Raw genomic sequence first — 17318 nt, 5'->3', positions numbered from 1 at the left:
CCAGTTTTAGAGCATTGTGGTCTGAGAATATGCAGGGAATAATCTCAATCTTTTGGTATCGGTTGAGACCTGATTTGTGACCCAGTATATGGTCTATTCTGGAGAAAGTTCCATGTGCGCTCGAGAAGAATGAGTATTCTGTTGTTTTAGGGTGGAATGTTCTGTAAATATCTATGAGGTCCATCTGGTCCAATGTATCATTCAAAGCTCTTGTTTCCTTGTTGATTTTCTGCTTAGATGATCTGTCCATTGCTGAGAGTGGAGTATTGCAGTCTCCTACAATTACCGTATTGTTATCAATATGACTCTTTATTTTGGTTAACAGTTGGCTTATGTAGATGGCTGCTCCCATGTTGGGGGCATAGATATTTACAATTGTTAGATCTTCTTGTTGGATAGACCCTTTAAGAATGATATAGTGTCCTTCTGTGTCTCTTATTACAGACTTTAGTTTAAAATCTCATTTGTCTGATATAAGAATTGCTACCCCAGCTTTCTTTTGAGGTCCGCTGGCATGGAAGATGGATCTCCATCCCTTCACTTTCAGTCTGGATGTATCTTTAGGTTCAAAATGAGTCTCTTGTAGACAGTATATGGATGGGTCCTGTCTTTTTATCCAATCTGCAACCCTGTGCCATTTTATGGGAGCGTTTAGGCCATTCACGTTGAGAGTGATTATTGAAAGATATGAATTAATTGTCATCATGTTGCCTGTGAAGACGTTGTTTTTATAGATTGTCCCTGTAAATTTCTGTTGTAGATCACTCTTGGGGTCTTTCTCCTTTTATAGAACCCCGCTTAATATTTCTTGCAGGACCGGCTTAGTGGTCACATATTCTTTCAACTTCTGCTGGTCGTGGAAGCTCTGCATCTCTCCATCCATTCTAAATGAAAGCCTTGCCGGATAAAATATTCTTGGCTGCATGTTCTTCTCATTTAGTACCCTGAATATGTCTTGCCAGGCCTTTCTGGCTTGCCAGGTCTCTGTGGATAGGTCTGACGTTATTCTGATGTTCCTCCCTCTGTACGTAAGGAATCTCTTCCCCCTAACTGCCCTTAAGATGGTTTCCTTGGTTCTAAGATTTGCGAGTTTTACTATTACATGCCGGGGCATTGGCCTGTTTTCCTTGATCTTGGGAGGGGTCCTCTCTGCCTCTAGGACGCGAATGTTTGTTTCATTCCCCAGATTAGGGAAGTTCTCAGCTACGATTTGCTCAAATACATCTTCTAGCCCTCTCTCTCTCTCCACTCCCTCCGGGATTCCAATGATTCTGACATTGGAACGCTTCATGGTGTCACTTATTTCTCTGATTCTATTTTCATGGATTCTGAGTTGTTTTTCCCTGGCCTCCTCTTTTCCCTTTTTATCTATTATACTGTCTTCCAGATCACTTATTCTCTCTTCTGTCTCAGTTACCCTAGCTGTTAGATTATCTAGATTGGATTGGATCTCATTGATAGCATTTTTAAGTTCTGCCAATTCCCCTTTTATTTCTGCCCTTAGAGACTCTATGTTGCCATTAATTGATTTCTCCATTCTAGCCATTGTCTTCACAATTGCTAGCCTGAATTCCATCTCCGACATCTTGGTTATATCTGCATCCATTTGTAAATCTGCAGCATAAGTCATAATCTCTGAGTCTTTTCTGTTTTGGGGGCTCCTCCTCCTAGTCATTCTGTTGATGAGTGTTTGAGGGAATGTATAGAGTCCAAATTATTGACCAGAACCCAAGCAAGATGCACCTGTTTTCTTGGGACCTTAGGGTTGCTGGCCTCTTGTTTTCCCAGCCTGTCTTCTGCGGGAGGGGCCTGCCGCGCTGTTACTCAGGCAACCCTGTTTGGGCGGAGTTGCCCTGCGCCCCTGTGGCGGGGAATGGGCTCAGCGGGAATCAGTCTTTGGGGTTTTTGTTCTCTGGCACCTTTCCCTGGCGGCTTTCCGCATCTCTTCCGCGAGTCAGAGCAGAAGAGACCTTTCCAACCCTCTGCCTCAGAGCAGAGAGACCGCAGTCTGTTCTTCAGTGAGCTCTCCAGGCCACACCATCTCCGTTTCTGTCCGTGCTGCTATAAACTGCAGCGGCCTGGGTTGTGCGCCCCTCCGCAGTGCCCCCAGTCCTGCCTCCAGGTTGGGGCACGTCTCTGCCCTTTGTGCTTCTAAAACCACCAGCTGCTCCCAGTTTGCGCGCGCGCACATGTGCGCGCGCGTGACTCCGCTGCTTGGGGTCCTGTCCCGGGGACTGCAGTTCGCGTGCGCGCGACTCCGCCACTCAGGGTTTCCACCCCCGGGGGTTGCAGTTCACCAGCGCGACCCCGCCGCTCTGGGTTTCCGTCTCGGAGGCTGCAGTTCGTGTGCGCACAACCATCGCTCCGGTTTCTGTCCGTGGGGGGGGGGGGGGGGGGCCTGCGGTTCGTGTGTGCACGACCCCGCCGGTCTGGTTTTCCGCCCCTGGGGCTGCCCTAAAGTCCTTTCCCGACGCTACCGGTCTGCGAGTCTGTGCCCGTCCGCAGTGCGCGAGGCTGTCACTCACCGGCGGTGCAGGATCCCCACGGCCAGGCACCCTCCCGCCGCCGTTTATCCTCCGATATCTGCCCGCGGGATCCCGGCTCTCCGCTTCGTACCTCAAAACCAACTGCCTGCGATATTCTGTTTGTAGAGATCCAGATCTTCTTACATCTCAGGCTGGTTTCGTGGGTGCTCAGAGTGGTCTGGTAGATAGATATCCAGCTCAATTCCAGGGACCAGTTGAAATAGGGTCCCCTACTCCTCTGCCATCTTTCCCCCCTCCCCGGTCACAAGCTTTGATGCTGGGGACAGATTCAGGGGCAGGCTGTCTGGCATCAGAATCCAGGCTTTTCACATTTGAATCTACGATGCCTCACCTAAGATGGTTTTTTGTGTGTGTGGCCCTTAGTTGTTTTACATAAGGAAGGGGGGTAGTTGCTGCCCATAAGTGAAAACCTAGTAAGATGACTTCAGGGCGGGCCTCCCACAAAAGTGCATGCCATGCTACCCGGGCCACCCCAGGTGCTGCCGACCAGCTAGCGGTGCAGAGCTGTGGATGCCTGCCTGTGGGTGGCCTGTTCTCCGTGATCCCCAGGTCCTGAGGGGGCGGTGCCACTGGGACACCATTCCCTGCTGCCGGCAGTTTTCCCTGCCTTTCAAGATTTTATTTACTCGTTTGTCAGAGAGAGAGAGCAGAAGCAGGGGGAGCAGCGGAGGGAGAGGGAGAAGCAGGCTTCCCGCTGAACAGAGAGCCTGATGCGGGGCTCGATTCCAGGACCCCGGGATCATGACCTGAACCGAAGGCAGGACACTTAGCTGACTGAGACACCCGGACGTCCCTCCTGCCTTTCAAGACCAAGGCCAGTGGCCCTGGCCTCATAGCTGTAGGCATCTCCAAGGTGTGTGAACCCCTGCACCAAATGCTCTTGTTTGCAGAGCCGGGAGCAGGCCCCCTGTGGGCAGAAGCCATCTACCTGCTGTCCCTATCCCCTGGTACCGGATGCCAGGACTCAAGGCTTTAATGCTGTGATGTATTTCTTCCTCTCTTCTACTTCAGGAAAACTGATTTCTCATCATCCAAAAGGAACATGTGATTAATGGCAAGCCTAAAGTGCCTGCCGTTCTTTGATAATTGCTTTTTTTTTTTTTTTTAAACATCTTTATAGCCACGTTCAGAACATAGTGGATTTTGGGCAGTTTGGAGAGGACTTCTGGTGAGTCAAGGCAGAAAGGTCATTATATGCAAGTGTCATACCTGTGTCCTTACATCAAAGCACTGTGTTTTTCCATTGCCCTGGCAGGAATGCTAAAATACATGGATCACTAGAGTGCTCGTCCATTTTTCTACCTGGCGAAATAAAGTGAAATCTCTGCTAAGATTCCTTGCAAAAGCAGGAGTGGAGTGGTTGGAAAATGATGTTACTTATTCAGCTCTCAGATATTGTGTCTGGGAGGCAAAAGCATTTCTCGCGCTATGGGTGAGGGTAACCATTTGGGGGAAGTATCATGAGCCGATGCCTCGCAAGGAGTCATCCAGGGATCTTGCTAAAATGCAGAAACTGATTCTGGAGGTCTGAGTGGGGCCAGAGATTCTGCATCTTTAACAAGCTCTCAGGTGGCGCAGATTCTTCAGGACCTCACGAGGAATTAGAGGAACCCTCCACCTGCCTATGGGAGAGGGACGAGAGAACCCTACGGGAGAATAACTATGACAATTAATCACTGTCATGTCGACAGGAACGCTGACATATGTCCTGGCCACAGCATGTCATTTGCAGCAAGGGAGGGGGGTTGCTGAGAAGTCAGACTGTGGAATCATTTGCCCATCAAGGGACGAATTTCCTTTGGCCTCCACAAACCCACACCCTCGTTTGGGAAGTTGCCTTGTGATCCTTTGCGCGATAGCACGGAGTGTAGACTAGCGTGTGGGATGAGACGTCCCGAAGGAGGTCTGTAGTAAAGCTACCAGAGTCTCGGATAGTCTCATACTTACCGGGGCACAGAATTAGAGAGAGAGGCAGTGAAGAGCAAATCCACAGGCTGCGTGCCATGCCCGCTGCCCCTGCCAGCCCGCTGACATGAAGCCATCGGCTGTTTGAACAGTATCTCTCTGACTTTGTTTAAAGCTTACCCGGGTGGCCAAGTGCTAAATTGTCTCTTCTGAGACGAGCCTGTGCCGAGCCCTGAGCAGCGAACTCACCCTGGCTCATGCTGATGGCTGGTTTCCATAGCAAATCTATCGCTTGTGCCTACTAAGTGCAAGCTACCACCTGTGCCCGTTCGTCTTTTCTCTTTTTTTTTAAAGATTTTATTTATTTATTTGATAGAGAGAGAGCGCAAGTAGGCAGAGCGGCCCGCGGAGGGAGAGGGAGAAGCAGGCTCTCGCTGAGCAGGGAGCCTGACGCGGGGCTCGATCCCAGGACCCTGGGAGCATGACCTGAGCCAAAGGCAGACGCTTAACCGACTGAGCCACCCAGGCGCCCCTGGTTCGTCTTTTCTAAAAAGACCCTGATCCGTTATTTTTAAGAGCAGAAATGCCAGATCTGGAGTGAATACCCGAGTCCCACTAGGAAGTGATCATTTAAGTGAACCCGGCTCGTGCCTCTTGAAAGGAATGGTATCACAGTAAGTGGCCAGGAGAGGGCTGCTTAATCCTGTTTTCTTAATTAAATGGCAAAAAGTCCTTTAGAAGCTATATGCAGCGAGGCCAGCTTTCTTTCCCGCTCACCCATCGCTGTGATGATCATCTGTTTGTGACAGAGAGGCAGTGGAAATGTTGATGACTTTATTATTCTTTCCGTGCAGGTGAGCTGGTATAGATATGGGCTGGCATGGTGCCCTATCCTTGTTAGGGCTGATTCCATCCTTGTGGCCAAGTGTAATGTGTCTGTTTTCCCCTCAAACCTGCTCCCCTCCCTATTGCCTTTCGACCTGCTACCTCAGCTCTGGTCCCTAGACAACCAGCAGATGGGCCATAGCCACGGATCCACAGCCTCTGGAAACAGAGGCACAAAAAGTATTCTCTCCCAAGGGTCTTTCTTCTTTTTTAGAAAGTCATTTTTAACGATACTTAAAAAAAAAAAAAAAAGCAAGCTTTAGGGAATATTGCACGTTGTAGAAGAAGACTAGCAAACAAACCGACGTGCTCTATGGGGGGGAATGTATAAACTCAGCCTACGTTGCAGTGTGGAGGACCTTGATTATAGGAATTCGCATACTGGATCTGTGCTGGCTGGCACTTGGGTGCTGCAGCTGGAGCTTTTGTGACCGTCTTTTTTACTCGAGGTCAGATTAAGAGCATAGATTCTTGCCAACAGGGGGGACCATGGTGTCCCTGCACTCAGGAGACATTTAGCGAAGGCAGACAGTGGTGCTGTTTTGAACCTCTGGAGATAACTCAGACATGCCTCTGCCAGAGGAGCTGTCTCTCTCGTGGGGACAGAGAAAGGGTCGTGCGACACCCCCATGTCACAGTGGGCTGCAGATTTCCAGCAGGGAGGGGAAGCTTACTACCTAGTCCAAATCTGCTTTATTGATTGTTTTTTGGGTTTTGTTTTTGTTTTTGTTTTTGTCTTGTTCAGATAGATTAACCATGATGCAACTTGGTCTGTCTTGGTCTCACAGTGCAAATAGATGGCCTGGAACTCACAGTTCCAAAGGAGCACGGGAGTCGGGACCAGAAGGAGGGATGGTGCAGGTGGCGGGAGTGAGCAGACGGACGTTCCAGGTGGAGGGGGTCCCCTGATACCGCGTCGCCCAGGGCAGGCACGGCAGCAGATGGGCAGGGGAGGGATCCTACCCTCCAGCAAGTTCAGTAGCATCCCCAGAGCAGAGGCAGCGGAATTGTGCGGTGCAAACACTACAGCCCCATACAAAGCAGCGTCTCCTAGTGTCTGGGCTCAGCAATTCTGAATTACAACGTTCTTTTGCCGCTGACTCGCTCTGTGACCTTGAGCAACGATCTCTTCCTTCCCAGTTCAGGCCTCGGCTCATCCAGCTGTAAAAACAAGGATCTCAACATTGACGTACAACGTGGGGCTCTCGTGGCAGCCAGCAGATAAATACGATTTCTGCAGTGCTCGGTTGTTTGAGAAGGTTCCCTGACCCCGGTGCACCCGTGGCTCCTCCAGGCTACGGGGCAGGGTGCTCATGTCTCTCTTGTCCCTTCTGTGTTCCAGGAATAGAGCTGTGCCCCCCTGGAAAACGGTTCATGATCACGATGGTGGCGAGCTTCGTGGCCATGGCGGGGCAGTTCCTCATGCCCGGGCTGGCCTCCCTGTGCCGAGACTGGCAGGTCCTGCAGGCCCTCATCATCTGCCCCTTCCTGCTCATGCTGCTCTATTGGTCGTGAGTATCCTCCCCGCAGGCTTCACCCCCTGCGGCTTCTGCAAACGCTTTCTGAAGGGCGCCCCGCCCCCGCCCCGGAGAGGAGACACGTGAAGCAAACCACTGGGGGCCCGCCGTCCCCCAGCTCCTGGCTGGTTTCAGCTTGTGCTTTTTTTGTGAAGGCATTTTCCTCCTTTGTAAAATTTCATCTCTTAAACCTGGTATCCTGGGAAATGTTGAAACACACAAATCGGCGGAAGAGAGTGGAGGGAGTCCCTGAGCGCCCCTCACCCAGCTCCGGGAACCTGCCCTCCCTCGGTCTGGCTGGTCGCCTGCTTGCTGGGTTATTTTGATAGGATTTTTATGAATAGATTTGCAAAGGGAGGATTCTTGTGTTGGGAGGGGGGACTGCAGAGACGTTCAGGGGGTGATTTAGGAAAGCCCCCTTATCTCCCGTAGATTAGGGACGGGCAGAGACTACAGTCGTGGACCAAATCTGGTCGCCACCTGTTTTGGCAAATAGAGTTTCACTGGAACACAGTCACGCTCGCACGTTTACGTACGTGTCAGCTCGGGCTGTTTTCATGCTACAGTGGTGGAGCTGAGGAGGGTACGGCAGTCTCATCGGCCTGCAAAGCCGAGTATTTACTCTCTGGCCTTTACAGGAACTTTGTCCACCCCTGCTCCTGACGAGTCCACTAGGCCTTTGAGAACCATGTATAACTTTGGCTTTTGGCTGCCTGGCTGTAGGGAGAAAACAACTGAACACACTAGGCTGGTGGGTATGACCTGGGCAGCTAGATTTTTAAAAACTCCCCAGAGGATTGATGTTTAGCCAAGATTGAAAAACCCCGCTCTTGGATAGAGAGATGTTTAGGGAAAAAATGAGTGTTCCGCCTTTTTTTTTTTTTAATAACTCCTGTCTTTCTTTCCCTGCCCCTCCCCGGCCCTCTTCATGCCAACACTCCATCCACACGCGAGGACGAGCCACTGTGCTGTGGAGAATACGTACTATGCTGTGTGGCTCTTACTTGGTCACTAATGGAAACCCAGCTTCTGGTGAAAAGTCAGTTTGTGTCATAGCTTTAAGTGTTCACTGGAGCAGAGAAGGCTCCTTAATTGGGCTTCCTTTCCTAAAGTACCAGGGAGGGGAAGAAAGCCCCTGCCTTTTAGCTTCATGGTGCTGGGCCCCAGCCCCGCCCTGGTAGGAGGTCGTCCTGCAGAGAAACAGCAGTGAGGGAGGGAACAGGTGCATTTTCCTCCAGAGCCCAGCTCTTGGTTACTGTATCAGAAGAACCTCGGCGGCAGCAGGGAGCTAGCTGTAAGGGATGAAGAGAGGCCACCTGCCGGGGAGCCGCTCATCGGGGACAGCTGCCCCAGCTGTGCCCCCCCGTTCCCCCCTCCCCACGCTTCCTGCAGCCTTGCCTGCCAGCTGGGGCTGGACAGCACCCCCCCTCCCCGCAGGAGTGGGAGCCGTGCATACTTCAGGACCTCCTGCTCCCTCCAACAGGGGCTTAGGAGGCAAAGAATGAAATCGTTGCCCAAAGCAGGATGGAATGGGCAGTTCTTCCTTCTGTCTTCTAGGCAATCCTTCCTGTTCCTTCCCTTGCTGCATCTGGAGCGGGGCCTTGCTTGTTTTGGAATTCAGGGGCATTTATTTATTTAACAAATGCTTACACCATGTTCATGTCACACACAAACTGCAAGCACTGAACAAATAGTAGGTTATTCGGTCTTCGTATTTCATCACCCCACTGTACAGATGGCAAAACTGAGGTCACCCAGCTGGCCCTTGAACCCCAGGCCACTCTTACCACACACGGTGCCATCTCCTGCCTTCCCTGAGCTTCTGTCTCTTGTCTCGGACCACTGGAGCCCCTGGGAGAGAGCCTCTGGCCCTGGGAGAGAGCATTGTTGCCCTAGAGGATCCTCCGTGAGGTCTGGCATCCTCCTAGCCACCACCCCTCTCACCAGAGCGCCCAAGGGCCCCCGGAGCTGTCTGAAGGCCCCTGGGGGGGCTGGAGGCCTGGGGAGGGATGGGCACAGCCTCCTGGAGACTCACACTCCTGTAAGAGGTAGGCTTCAAGTCTCCACCAGGTGCTGTCCCACCTGCCCCAGGTAGGAGGACACCCGGCGGGGAGAAATGGCAGGGAAGGCTTTGGAATAGGTCTGGGGGACTGACCCACATAGTAAAGTACTGGGTTCCTGTTGACCATATTGTATTTTTTATTTAAATTTAAAAAGTATGTCAGGGTTTAATGGCAGGTAAGACACTCATTTCTTTAAATATACTATAAAACCTAAGAAGAAAAATTCTTTGAAAGTCACAAATGTAAAAACAAAACCTTCTAGTGAAGAAGGCAGCCAGGGTGCTTTGATAAGTAAAACGTGTACGCAGACCAGCAGATGGACGGACGTTCCAAGTCCCTGACGCCATGTGGTCCCAGCTCTGGCGCCGCAGTCTGGGGGAGACCAGCTCTACCCAAATATGTAACTGCTGGGATCAGCATCATAGTCATTTTGTATTTATATTATTCTCTAAGGTGCTTGGCACATGTCTGACCTACACCAAGTGCTCATAAATCTGAGCCACTTTATGGCTACGATCGTATCACCTCTTAACCTGCATGGAAGCCAGGGTGTAACGGGGGTCAGGCCAAAGAAATCGGTGGTGAGAGACGCATCCCACCTTTGCCTCTAGCCTTGAAAGCTCCGTAAGAATCAGCGGCTTTCTCTCGCCGGCCGCCCTTCCTGCCATTTGCTGTGGGAGGCAGGAAGCCCCTCGCTCCCGAGGGCTCTGTAGCTTGACAGGATGAAGGGGGCCGCTGGGTCGTGGGGAGGCGGCTGCAGCCCCAGCCAGGAGGTCAGCTGTGGATGACAAAGCCCTGACACTCTCTCGCTTTCCTTTCATGAGCAAGTCTTTACGGTGGGGGCCCAGGGGACCCTGCAGAGTACTCGGTACTTTGGGGTACTTTGGGGTTCCTCCAAGAGCAGACGTGGAAGCAAGGACCACAAACCAAACCGCACAACACAGAGTCACCGTCGCGCAGGGTCTTGGCGTGAGAGCGATAAGACAAAGCGGGGAGATTGACCAGAAGGGATCCTCTGGTCCACAGGGTGGGCTGCACCGACAGGGACCCTCCAAACACACACCCAGTGCTGGATAAGGTATCACATCAACCAAATATGCCCACAGTACTGAGCTCCAGTGCCAGAAAGGGGAACTCCCAGGGCCCAGGCCAAGGAGAACATTCAAGCTGGAGTGGACACAGAGGCAGCCTGCAGGGCAACTGGACCAGAAAGAGGCCCAGGGAGCTGGAGTCTTGATACCTGTCCCAAGGGCTGGAGCTAAGGCCTCAGGCCCTTTATGCACTTATAACTGAGCTCCTTGAATGAAGCCAGGACTCCAAACTGTCCTGTTCTAATAACAGTATTCGAAAGTCTTTGCCCACCACAGGGACTCGGCTCCAAAGCTGGCTGATGCCTCGGACTGTGGGCAGAAATGATCCACCTCTAAGACATGGAGCCAGGAAGTCTGCACCACCCATGGCTATGTGTTCCAAATGCTAACCGCTTTGTAAGGCTGAGGAATTGTGAAGCTCGTTGGACCCTCCGGCTCAAGAATGAAACCTCCCACAGAGAGTTGCTGGAGACTCACATGGAAGAAAATGCTTACCAAGGATGAACTCAAAGCCAAAATTCAGAGTCCATGGGAATCCATTCTGAGGGCCTGAAACTATAAATTGAGAAATTTGCCTCTCAGGAACTCTAGGAAACAGAGCAATCTGAAAACAAAGTTGATTCAAATAATTTATTAAGGTACTTACCACTACCTCATGCCAAATGCTGTCCTAGCTACTAAGTATTCTAGATAGTGCACATACATGTGAGTGAAAATCTCTCATCATTTGAAATCTATATTACAGTGGGTATATGGGGGTGGGAGGGAGCCCAGAGACCATAAACCCATACTCAAGCAAGTAATATTCTTCCAAATAACCACCACTCTGAAGACATGAAATAAATCAGTGGGGTAGAGAGGAGCAAGTTAGGGCAGTCAGGAAAGGCGTTTCTCGGAGTGACTTTAGGGCTAACACCTAAATACATGATCAAAAAGAGGAAGTCACACAAAGTTCTGGGTGGAAAAATAGGCAAATGAGAAGAGCAGGGCCAAAGCTGGCTTCCAAATGGCTTCTCCGGAAGAGGAAGACGACCAGTGGAGCTTGGGTGCAAAGGACAAGCTCTGCCACACAGGTGGGTCAGACCACATGTGGCCTTCAGCACCATGGGTTTGTTGTTTTGGGGGGTTTTTTTAAAGATTTTATTTATTTATTTGTCATAGAGAGCACAAGCAGGGGGAGTGGCAGGCAGAGGGAGAAGCAGGCTCCCCACGAGCAGGGAGCCCGATGCAGGACTCGATCCCAGGACCCTGGGATCATGACCTGAGCCGAAGGCAGATGCTTAACTGACTGAGCCACCCAGGCGCCCCTTGATGGGTTTGTTCTAAAAGCCATGAAAACACATGGAGGTTTAAACAGGGGAGAAATGTGCTCTGGCAGGTGCTCCAGCAAGGTCTCGCTCTCTGCCGCCGGGGCTGGTGGAAGGGTGGCCGAGAGTGGGACGGAGGGAGCCAGCATGGTGTCCGCCCCCGCGGTGGACGGGGTGCTCACCTGGAGAGACCTGAGTCCAGGTGCGTTTGGGAGCAGCCCCAGTGAGAGGTGCTGGCGGGTCCGCTGTGGCCCACGAGGGCAGGAGAGCCACGGCCCAGGATATTTTCTGGGGGGCCGGGGGACAGGGCTCTCTGTGGCACGGAGGCCCCGCAGGGACTGGAGCATCAATCCTGTCCTGAGGGGAGAGCTCGAAGAGTCACAGAAACCCGGGGTGACTAGCTGGTGAGAGGGAAGGTCTGATCTTGAGTCTTGAGGGCAGTGGAGGAGGCCCTGCCGAGAGCTGGGAGCCCTGAGGGAAACACAGCCTGTTTGGAAGTGTGGGTTTCATACTCCCCGGGTGGGGTGAGGCCAGCGGGTCAGGAGATTGCCGGCCACCAAGAAGAGAAGACAGTCCCCAAGAGATGGGGGCACACCGCGTCCCGGGGGCCCCACAGGGAAGCAGCAGCTGGTCAGGAGGCAGAAGGAGAAGGAGGGAGGGGAACGGGGGGCAGGAGCCTTCCCTACTGTTTCAGCCAGAAGAAAGGGGTGAGGCGGGCTAAGCAGGCCCCGGGTTGGCTAATGTGAGTAATTTCTGCAGGCTCTGGGGCACAGGCCTGTCCCTGGTTGTCTGGCACCTGGCTCTGGGGTGACTAGAGCAGGTGGACAGTGGCCAGAGTGTGAGAGCCCACAGAGGAGGCGGTGGGGTGTGGGCTCTGATTGGCTGGTTTGTCCTTGAAAGGTGCGCTCACACTGAATTGTTGGCTATCACTAAGACTTGGCTAACCTGGGGGGGTGGGCAGGGGGGGCAGTCTTCCCTCCCAGAAACCTCAGAAAATGCAGGAAATAAAAAGGCATGATTAATCCGCAGCCTTACAGCAGCTCCAGGGTTACAGAATGTTCTGGAATGAAGTGAGCCAGTCAGGAGGAGGTGGCAGCAGCCGAGGTGTGATGCACCCAGGGGCTGGCCGGGGTTGGACAGGGGGTGTGGTGAGTACAGGTGGACCCCGGGGAGGACGTGGTGCGCAAGTGACTGGGGCCCCAGCGGGTGAGCCTCCGGAGGAGATGCACGTCCTTGCACGCGCTGCCTGGGGGTGCTGCTGACCCCCGGGTCCAGGCGGGACCAGCTGCTGGCCCGCGGGGCTTAGGTGGAGGAAGAGCTTCAGAAGCTCAGTGGCCCGAGACAATGAAAGCATGTGCTCGCTGGGATGCTGGATGCTTTGCAGAGTCAAATTTAGGCGCCTCGTCAGGAAGCAAGAACAGAAGAAGAGAGGCTACTGTGAAGAGTTCTCACCTGAATGAGAATCCTGGCAGAGGTAGTGGGTGACTCCACGGACAGTGCCAGCGCCCGAGGCTCAGATCCCCACGGTCTTTGTCCCTCAGGACACCAGAGCCTGATAGAAGGGCTTGCTCAGTCATTTCGCTTAGAAAGTAAGAAAGGGCAGCAGAGCCTCAGGGGTCATCTAGAAGGAACTCGTATCGACCTATCCTTTTTCCAGAATAAATGTGGACTTCTTCCGGGGTCACAGAAAACATATGGGGTTGGGGGAGGGGGAGAGTGCAGATTCAGTATCCAAAACACCAGATGAAGGGAGATTCTAAGAGAACCTCTGCTTAGATGTGCTGCTAAGTGGCAGGTGAGCCCAGAACGGAAGAAGGGGTGCTTGTGGGGCGTCTGGGTGGCTCAGTCGTTAAGCGTCTGCCTTCGGCTCAGGTCATGATCCCAGCGTCCTGGGATCGAGCCCCGCATCGGGCTCCCTGCTCGGCGGGAAGCCTGCTTCTCCCTCTCCCACTCCCCCTGCTTGTGTTCCCTCTCTCGCTGTCTCTCTCTCTGTGAAATAAATAAATAAAATCTTTTAAAAGAAGAGAAGGGGTGGTTGCAAGGGCTGCCGCTTTCTAATTGCACAAAGTGTATAAAAGCTGTCCCTGTCAGCGGGCTGCAGCCTGCCCCGGGACACACGGCTCGGGGACAGAGTGTCCTCGTGCAGGGCACAGCCTGGGGCAGTGCGTTTGGGGCTGCAGGTCTGCGTTAAGTGAGACCGCCTTAGAAAACCGCGGTGTGGACAGTCAGGAAGCTGGTACACAGAGCAGGTGGCGTCAGTTTCTGGAGGGATCTGACTAGGGGAGACTGACCCAGAGTGAGGAGGCGGTGGAGAAGGCGCCCACGGGGTATCTGCCTCGCGTGTTTGCAGGGCACAACATGAAGTAGGAATTGCAAGGATGAAGATGTCCGTGCCGCTCTTCCAAAATGTTGGTACGTGACCTCACCACACCTTCAAATATAAACTCATGCTGCCGAGTCCTCGCGATTATTCATAAAAACAAGCGTGTGCACGTCGGCTTTGGCCCCGCGCATGCTGGGGGGCCGTTGTGATGCCGACTCAGGAAGGTCCCCAGTGAGAACACCCACCCTTCTTCAAGCAGCATTGGCTAGGTGTGGCGGGGTCATCGTGAACCCAGCGGACACCGTCCTGCCCCGTGGAACAGCTCGGCCAGGAGGAGAAACATCACATGGTTCACAGGCCGGGCCCCCTCTGTGGCAGAGGCCCCGTGATGTACCCTGATTTGAACATGTCTTAACATTTTAGGGACGCTTTTCCCGAGACCAGCTGCAAGCTTCTGTGTGTGACGCTATAGTAACCATTAACCCTTGGATTAGGTTGGTGGGTTTATTCCTGTTTTTAGCTGGGGGAAACCAGGGCATCAAAAAGCTTCACCAAAATACTCAAAAGTGTGAGAAAGTTACTACTGGTTTTCGAACATCAGTGGTTCTCATTGTGTGGTCCCTGGACCAGCGGCCTCATCAACACCTGGGAACGTGTTAGAAACACAAATTCTCAGGCTCCACCCCAGGCCTACTGCCTGGGTCCGAATGTCTGGAGTGGGGCACAGGTCTGTGGCTTCAGAAGCCCTCCAGGGGATGCTGACGAGCGCTCGCGTTCGAGAAGGGTGGGTACATCACAGAATAAAGGCCAGATGTCTTGCTCATGGACTGAAGGACCCGGTAGCCCCTCCCCCCCAAATAAAGATGGTGTCGAAGCATAAAGATCTGAGTCAGCTGTGGAGGAGTCACACTTCTCGCAGGAAGAGGTATCTCAGTCCTGCAGGGAAAGGAGACAGATGCCATTGTTGAGGATCAGTGAGATGTCACGCAAGGCCTGGCTGTCTGATCCAATTCCACTGCGGAGAGCAAATTTGTCTTATCGTCTCAGACAGCAGAAGTCAGAGATATTCCCGGAACGGATGAAAGAAGTCCGAAAAATCTGGGTCCTGGATCTAACAATTTTATGCGCACTGTGAGAACATAAACCTAGATGCATGTGTGTTTTGGAGTCTCAAGTTACAGCCTGTGCTGAAGGGTAATGGGAGGGACAGGTTTCTCCCCCCTCGCTGTCCTGTCCTCTGAGCAGGTTTAGTGGGGGGCATCCTTCTGTGAGTTTTTGCCTTCGGTGCGACCTTCCACCCCCGCGGGAGAGCGTTGGATACAGTTTTCTTTTACTCTCCTCCAAGACCATTAGACAGGTACCTAGTTAGGGAGGATTCTCATCTTGGACTCACCAAACATGTATTTTTGCCTGAGCTGCTTCGAGAAAGAACAGACATTCTGGAAGTGTGTGAAGATGGTGAATTATTAACTGTGCTTTGTAGCTGGAGTTTCATCCTAACGAGAGAAAAAGTGCTGTTGGCAATCAGCGTGATCATCAAAAGCATCTGGGAAGGCAATAAGTAGGAAATAATAAACCGTATGGGAAATAATGAGGAAATTAGAGAAAGATCAAGCTGCACTACAGAACACTGAGAATAAGTAATAGTATCAATTCCCCAAATGAAAGATAAACCTTGAAACAGAGGAAATTAGAGCACGCTGTCATGAGGAACTCACAGAGCAGAGGAGTAAAACAATTAAAACTCTTAGGAAAAAGGTATGTGCTAAAGGGGATTTTAATTTTTAAAAATTTCAAGAAAAAAGCCATTGTAAAACATTTAAATGGCCTCGGGTTAGATAAATATCCAGCATAAAAATGTACTAACAGTTCCAATATGTAAATGGTCCTAAATATCATTGGCTCTTTTCAGATATCAGAAATATTTTGGACAGAATAATACTCATTTTTAACATTTCTGGAGGGTTTGCTCCAAGCCAGCCACCGCCAAGCACTTCCAATAATTTGGCCCCTTGGATCCTCCTGGTGACCCTAGGAAGGCCTCTAGTACAGATGGAGAAACTGAGACACGGGGCTATTCAACAGCTTGCTTGGTCGTCCTAGAACTGGTACCTGGAGCCGAGGCGTGAAAGCCAGAAGGCAAAACCCAGAGCCAGAATGAGGACCAGTAGCCTCTCAGTCATCGTGCTAGTGGCGCTGCCGGGCCCTGGGGGTGAGACCCAGCATGCCGGGAGGATGGGGAGGGCCCTGGCCCACCAAGAGCTCCATGCGTGGGGCACAGAGCAGGCTTCTCACCCGGGGTGGGGGGTGGTCTTCTCTTCTAGTTCCTCTTGTTATTTAGCATTTCCCTAACATGTACAAAAACATTTCTTAAAATCATGGGGCAATCAGTACCTTCCCTAATGGGGCCTCCATAAAAATGTGTTAAGTGGGTGAATTAATTTTGCTTCTTGTCATTGTTGAAATGATTTTAAAAGACCCCTTAAATTTTTATATATGTGTGTGTGTGTGTGTATTCATTCCAGAGATTATCAGTCTTTTTTCTTGCCCACACACACTTGAGGGACATAGTACCTTCTTCCATCAAAAACAGTTTTATTTCAGAAGCCGGTCAAAGTACCACAAGCTGCAAACTATTACTGGTAAAGGCAGGGCTGCGGGGCTCCCAGCACAGCAGGGGGGGAAGCTGAATTCAGTTATACCAACAGTAAAGTCACACAAGAAAATCTTTTCCTCAAAGGAAAGTGAAAGAGGTGAATCATAAAAAGCATATAGCCTCTGGGAGCTTGAAAATCTGCAATAATTATTTTTACAGGTTATCAGATAGTTAATTTACGGGGACTTCTAGGAATTTTAAAGCCAAAAAAGAAATTTACTCAAATCCTATTTGTCGGCAAATTATCTAAGCGGGGGGAAGATTTGGTTAGTCCTGACCAAGGCAAATGTATAAATAAAAATGGCAGCCCACATTTCAATCATAACAATTGAATGAGCAATTAAAAGTGAGATCAAAATGTTCTCTGACTTGCTGTTTGGGGATTTGCTAATGGCATGGAATTTTAGGGAGCCCTCAGGCAAGAGGCTGCCCCATTTTTAACTTCTGAGTCTGCAGAGATTATGTAAAAAATAACAGGAACCCCTATGGTCAACAAAACTGCTTCCAAGTCCAAGTGGAGAAAGACCTGTGAACGTGGGAACATGTGGCCCTTCAATACCACGTCCTCTGTCAGGGGATGTAGCCTCTGCTCTAGAGGCCAGTGTTACCAGCTCCGTGGTCCTCACTGTCCGCACACCTAGGATGTGCTCCGACATTCCATCTCGCTACCCTGTGGGAGCTGGAGGATCATGGAGTCTTGAAACCAGGCAGAATGCAGGGGGCCGATGTGCACATGTGTGTTTGGAGGGAGTGGAGGGGACAGAAAGCGGGTCGACTGGTGTCTAGTGATAACTGCTCAGTGGTTGCCCCACTGTTCACTGGCAAAAGTCCACATAGATGGAAACAGAGTGAGGCCGAGGGGCCCAGCCCCATCAGCGGGGGGCTCTGGCAGAGCATATGTCTGGTACTATAAGAAGTGGGGGTCCCAGACACATCAGGCTGACCTCACTCCATCGAGACTGTTTCTGTTGAGGTTGGGAGGGGTGAGTGTGCTAATGGCAAGAAGCTGCTTTCCAGAGCTGGGT

General features: G+C 51.6%; 1 protein-coding gene across 1 annotated transcript in view; it reads left to right on the top strand.

The window, feature by feature from the left end:
• SLC22A23 (solute carrier family 22 member 23) overlaps positions 1-17318 on the top strand; it is a 175289-nt gene that overhangs the window by 125889 nt on the left and 32082 nt on the right. Inside the window, exon 4 of the mRNA XM_032424882.1 lies at positions 6679-6847. Coding sequence (XP_032280773.1) covers positions 6679-6847 — 169 coding nt within the window. The remainder of the gene's footprint in view (positions 1-6678; positions 6848-17318) is intronic.

This window comes from Phoca vitulina, unplaced genomic scaffold, assembly GCF_004348235.1.
Source record: "Phoca vitulina isolate PV1807 unplaced genomic scaffold, GSC_HSeal_1.0 scaffold31, whole genome shotgun sequence".
NCBI lineage: Eukaryota > Metazoa > Chordata > Mammalia > Carnivora > Phocidae > Phoca > Phoca vitulina.
Note: the sequence above shows the minus strand (reverse complement) of the source record. Positions and strands in the feature narration are given on the sequence as shown.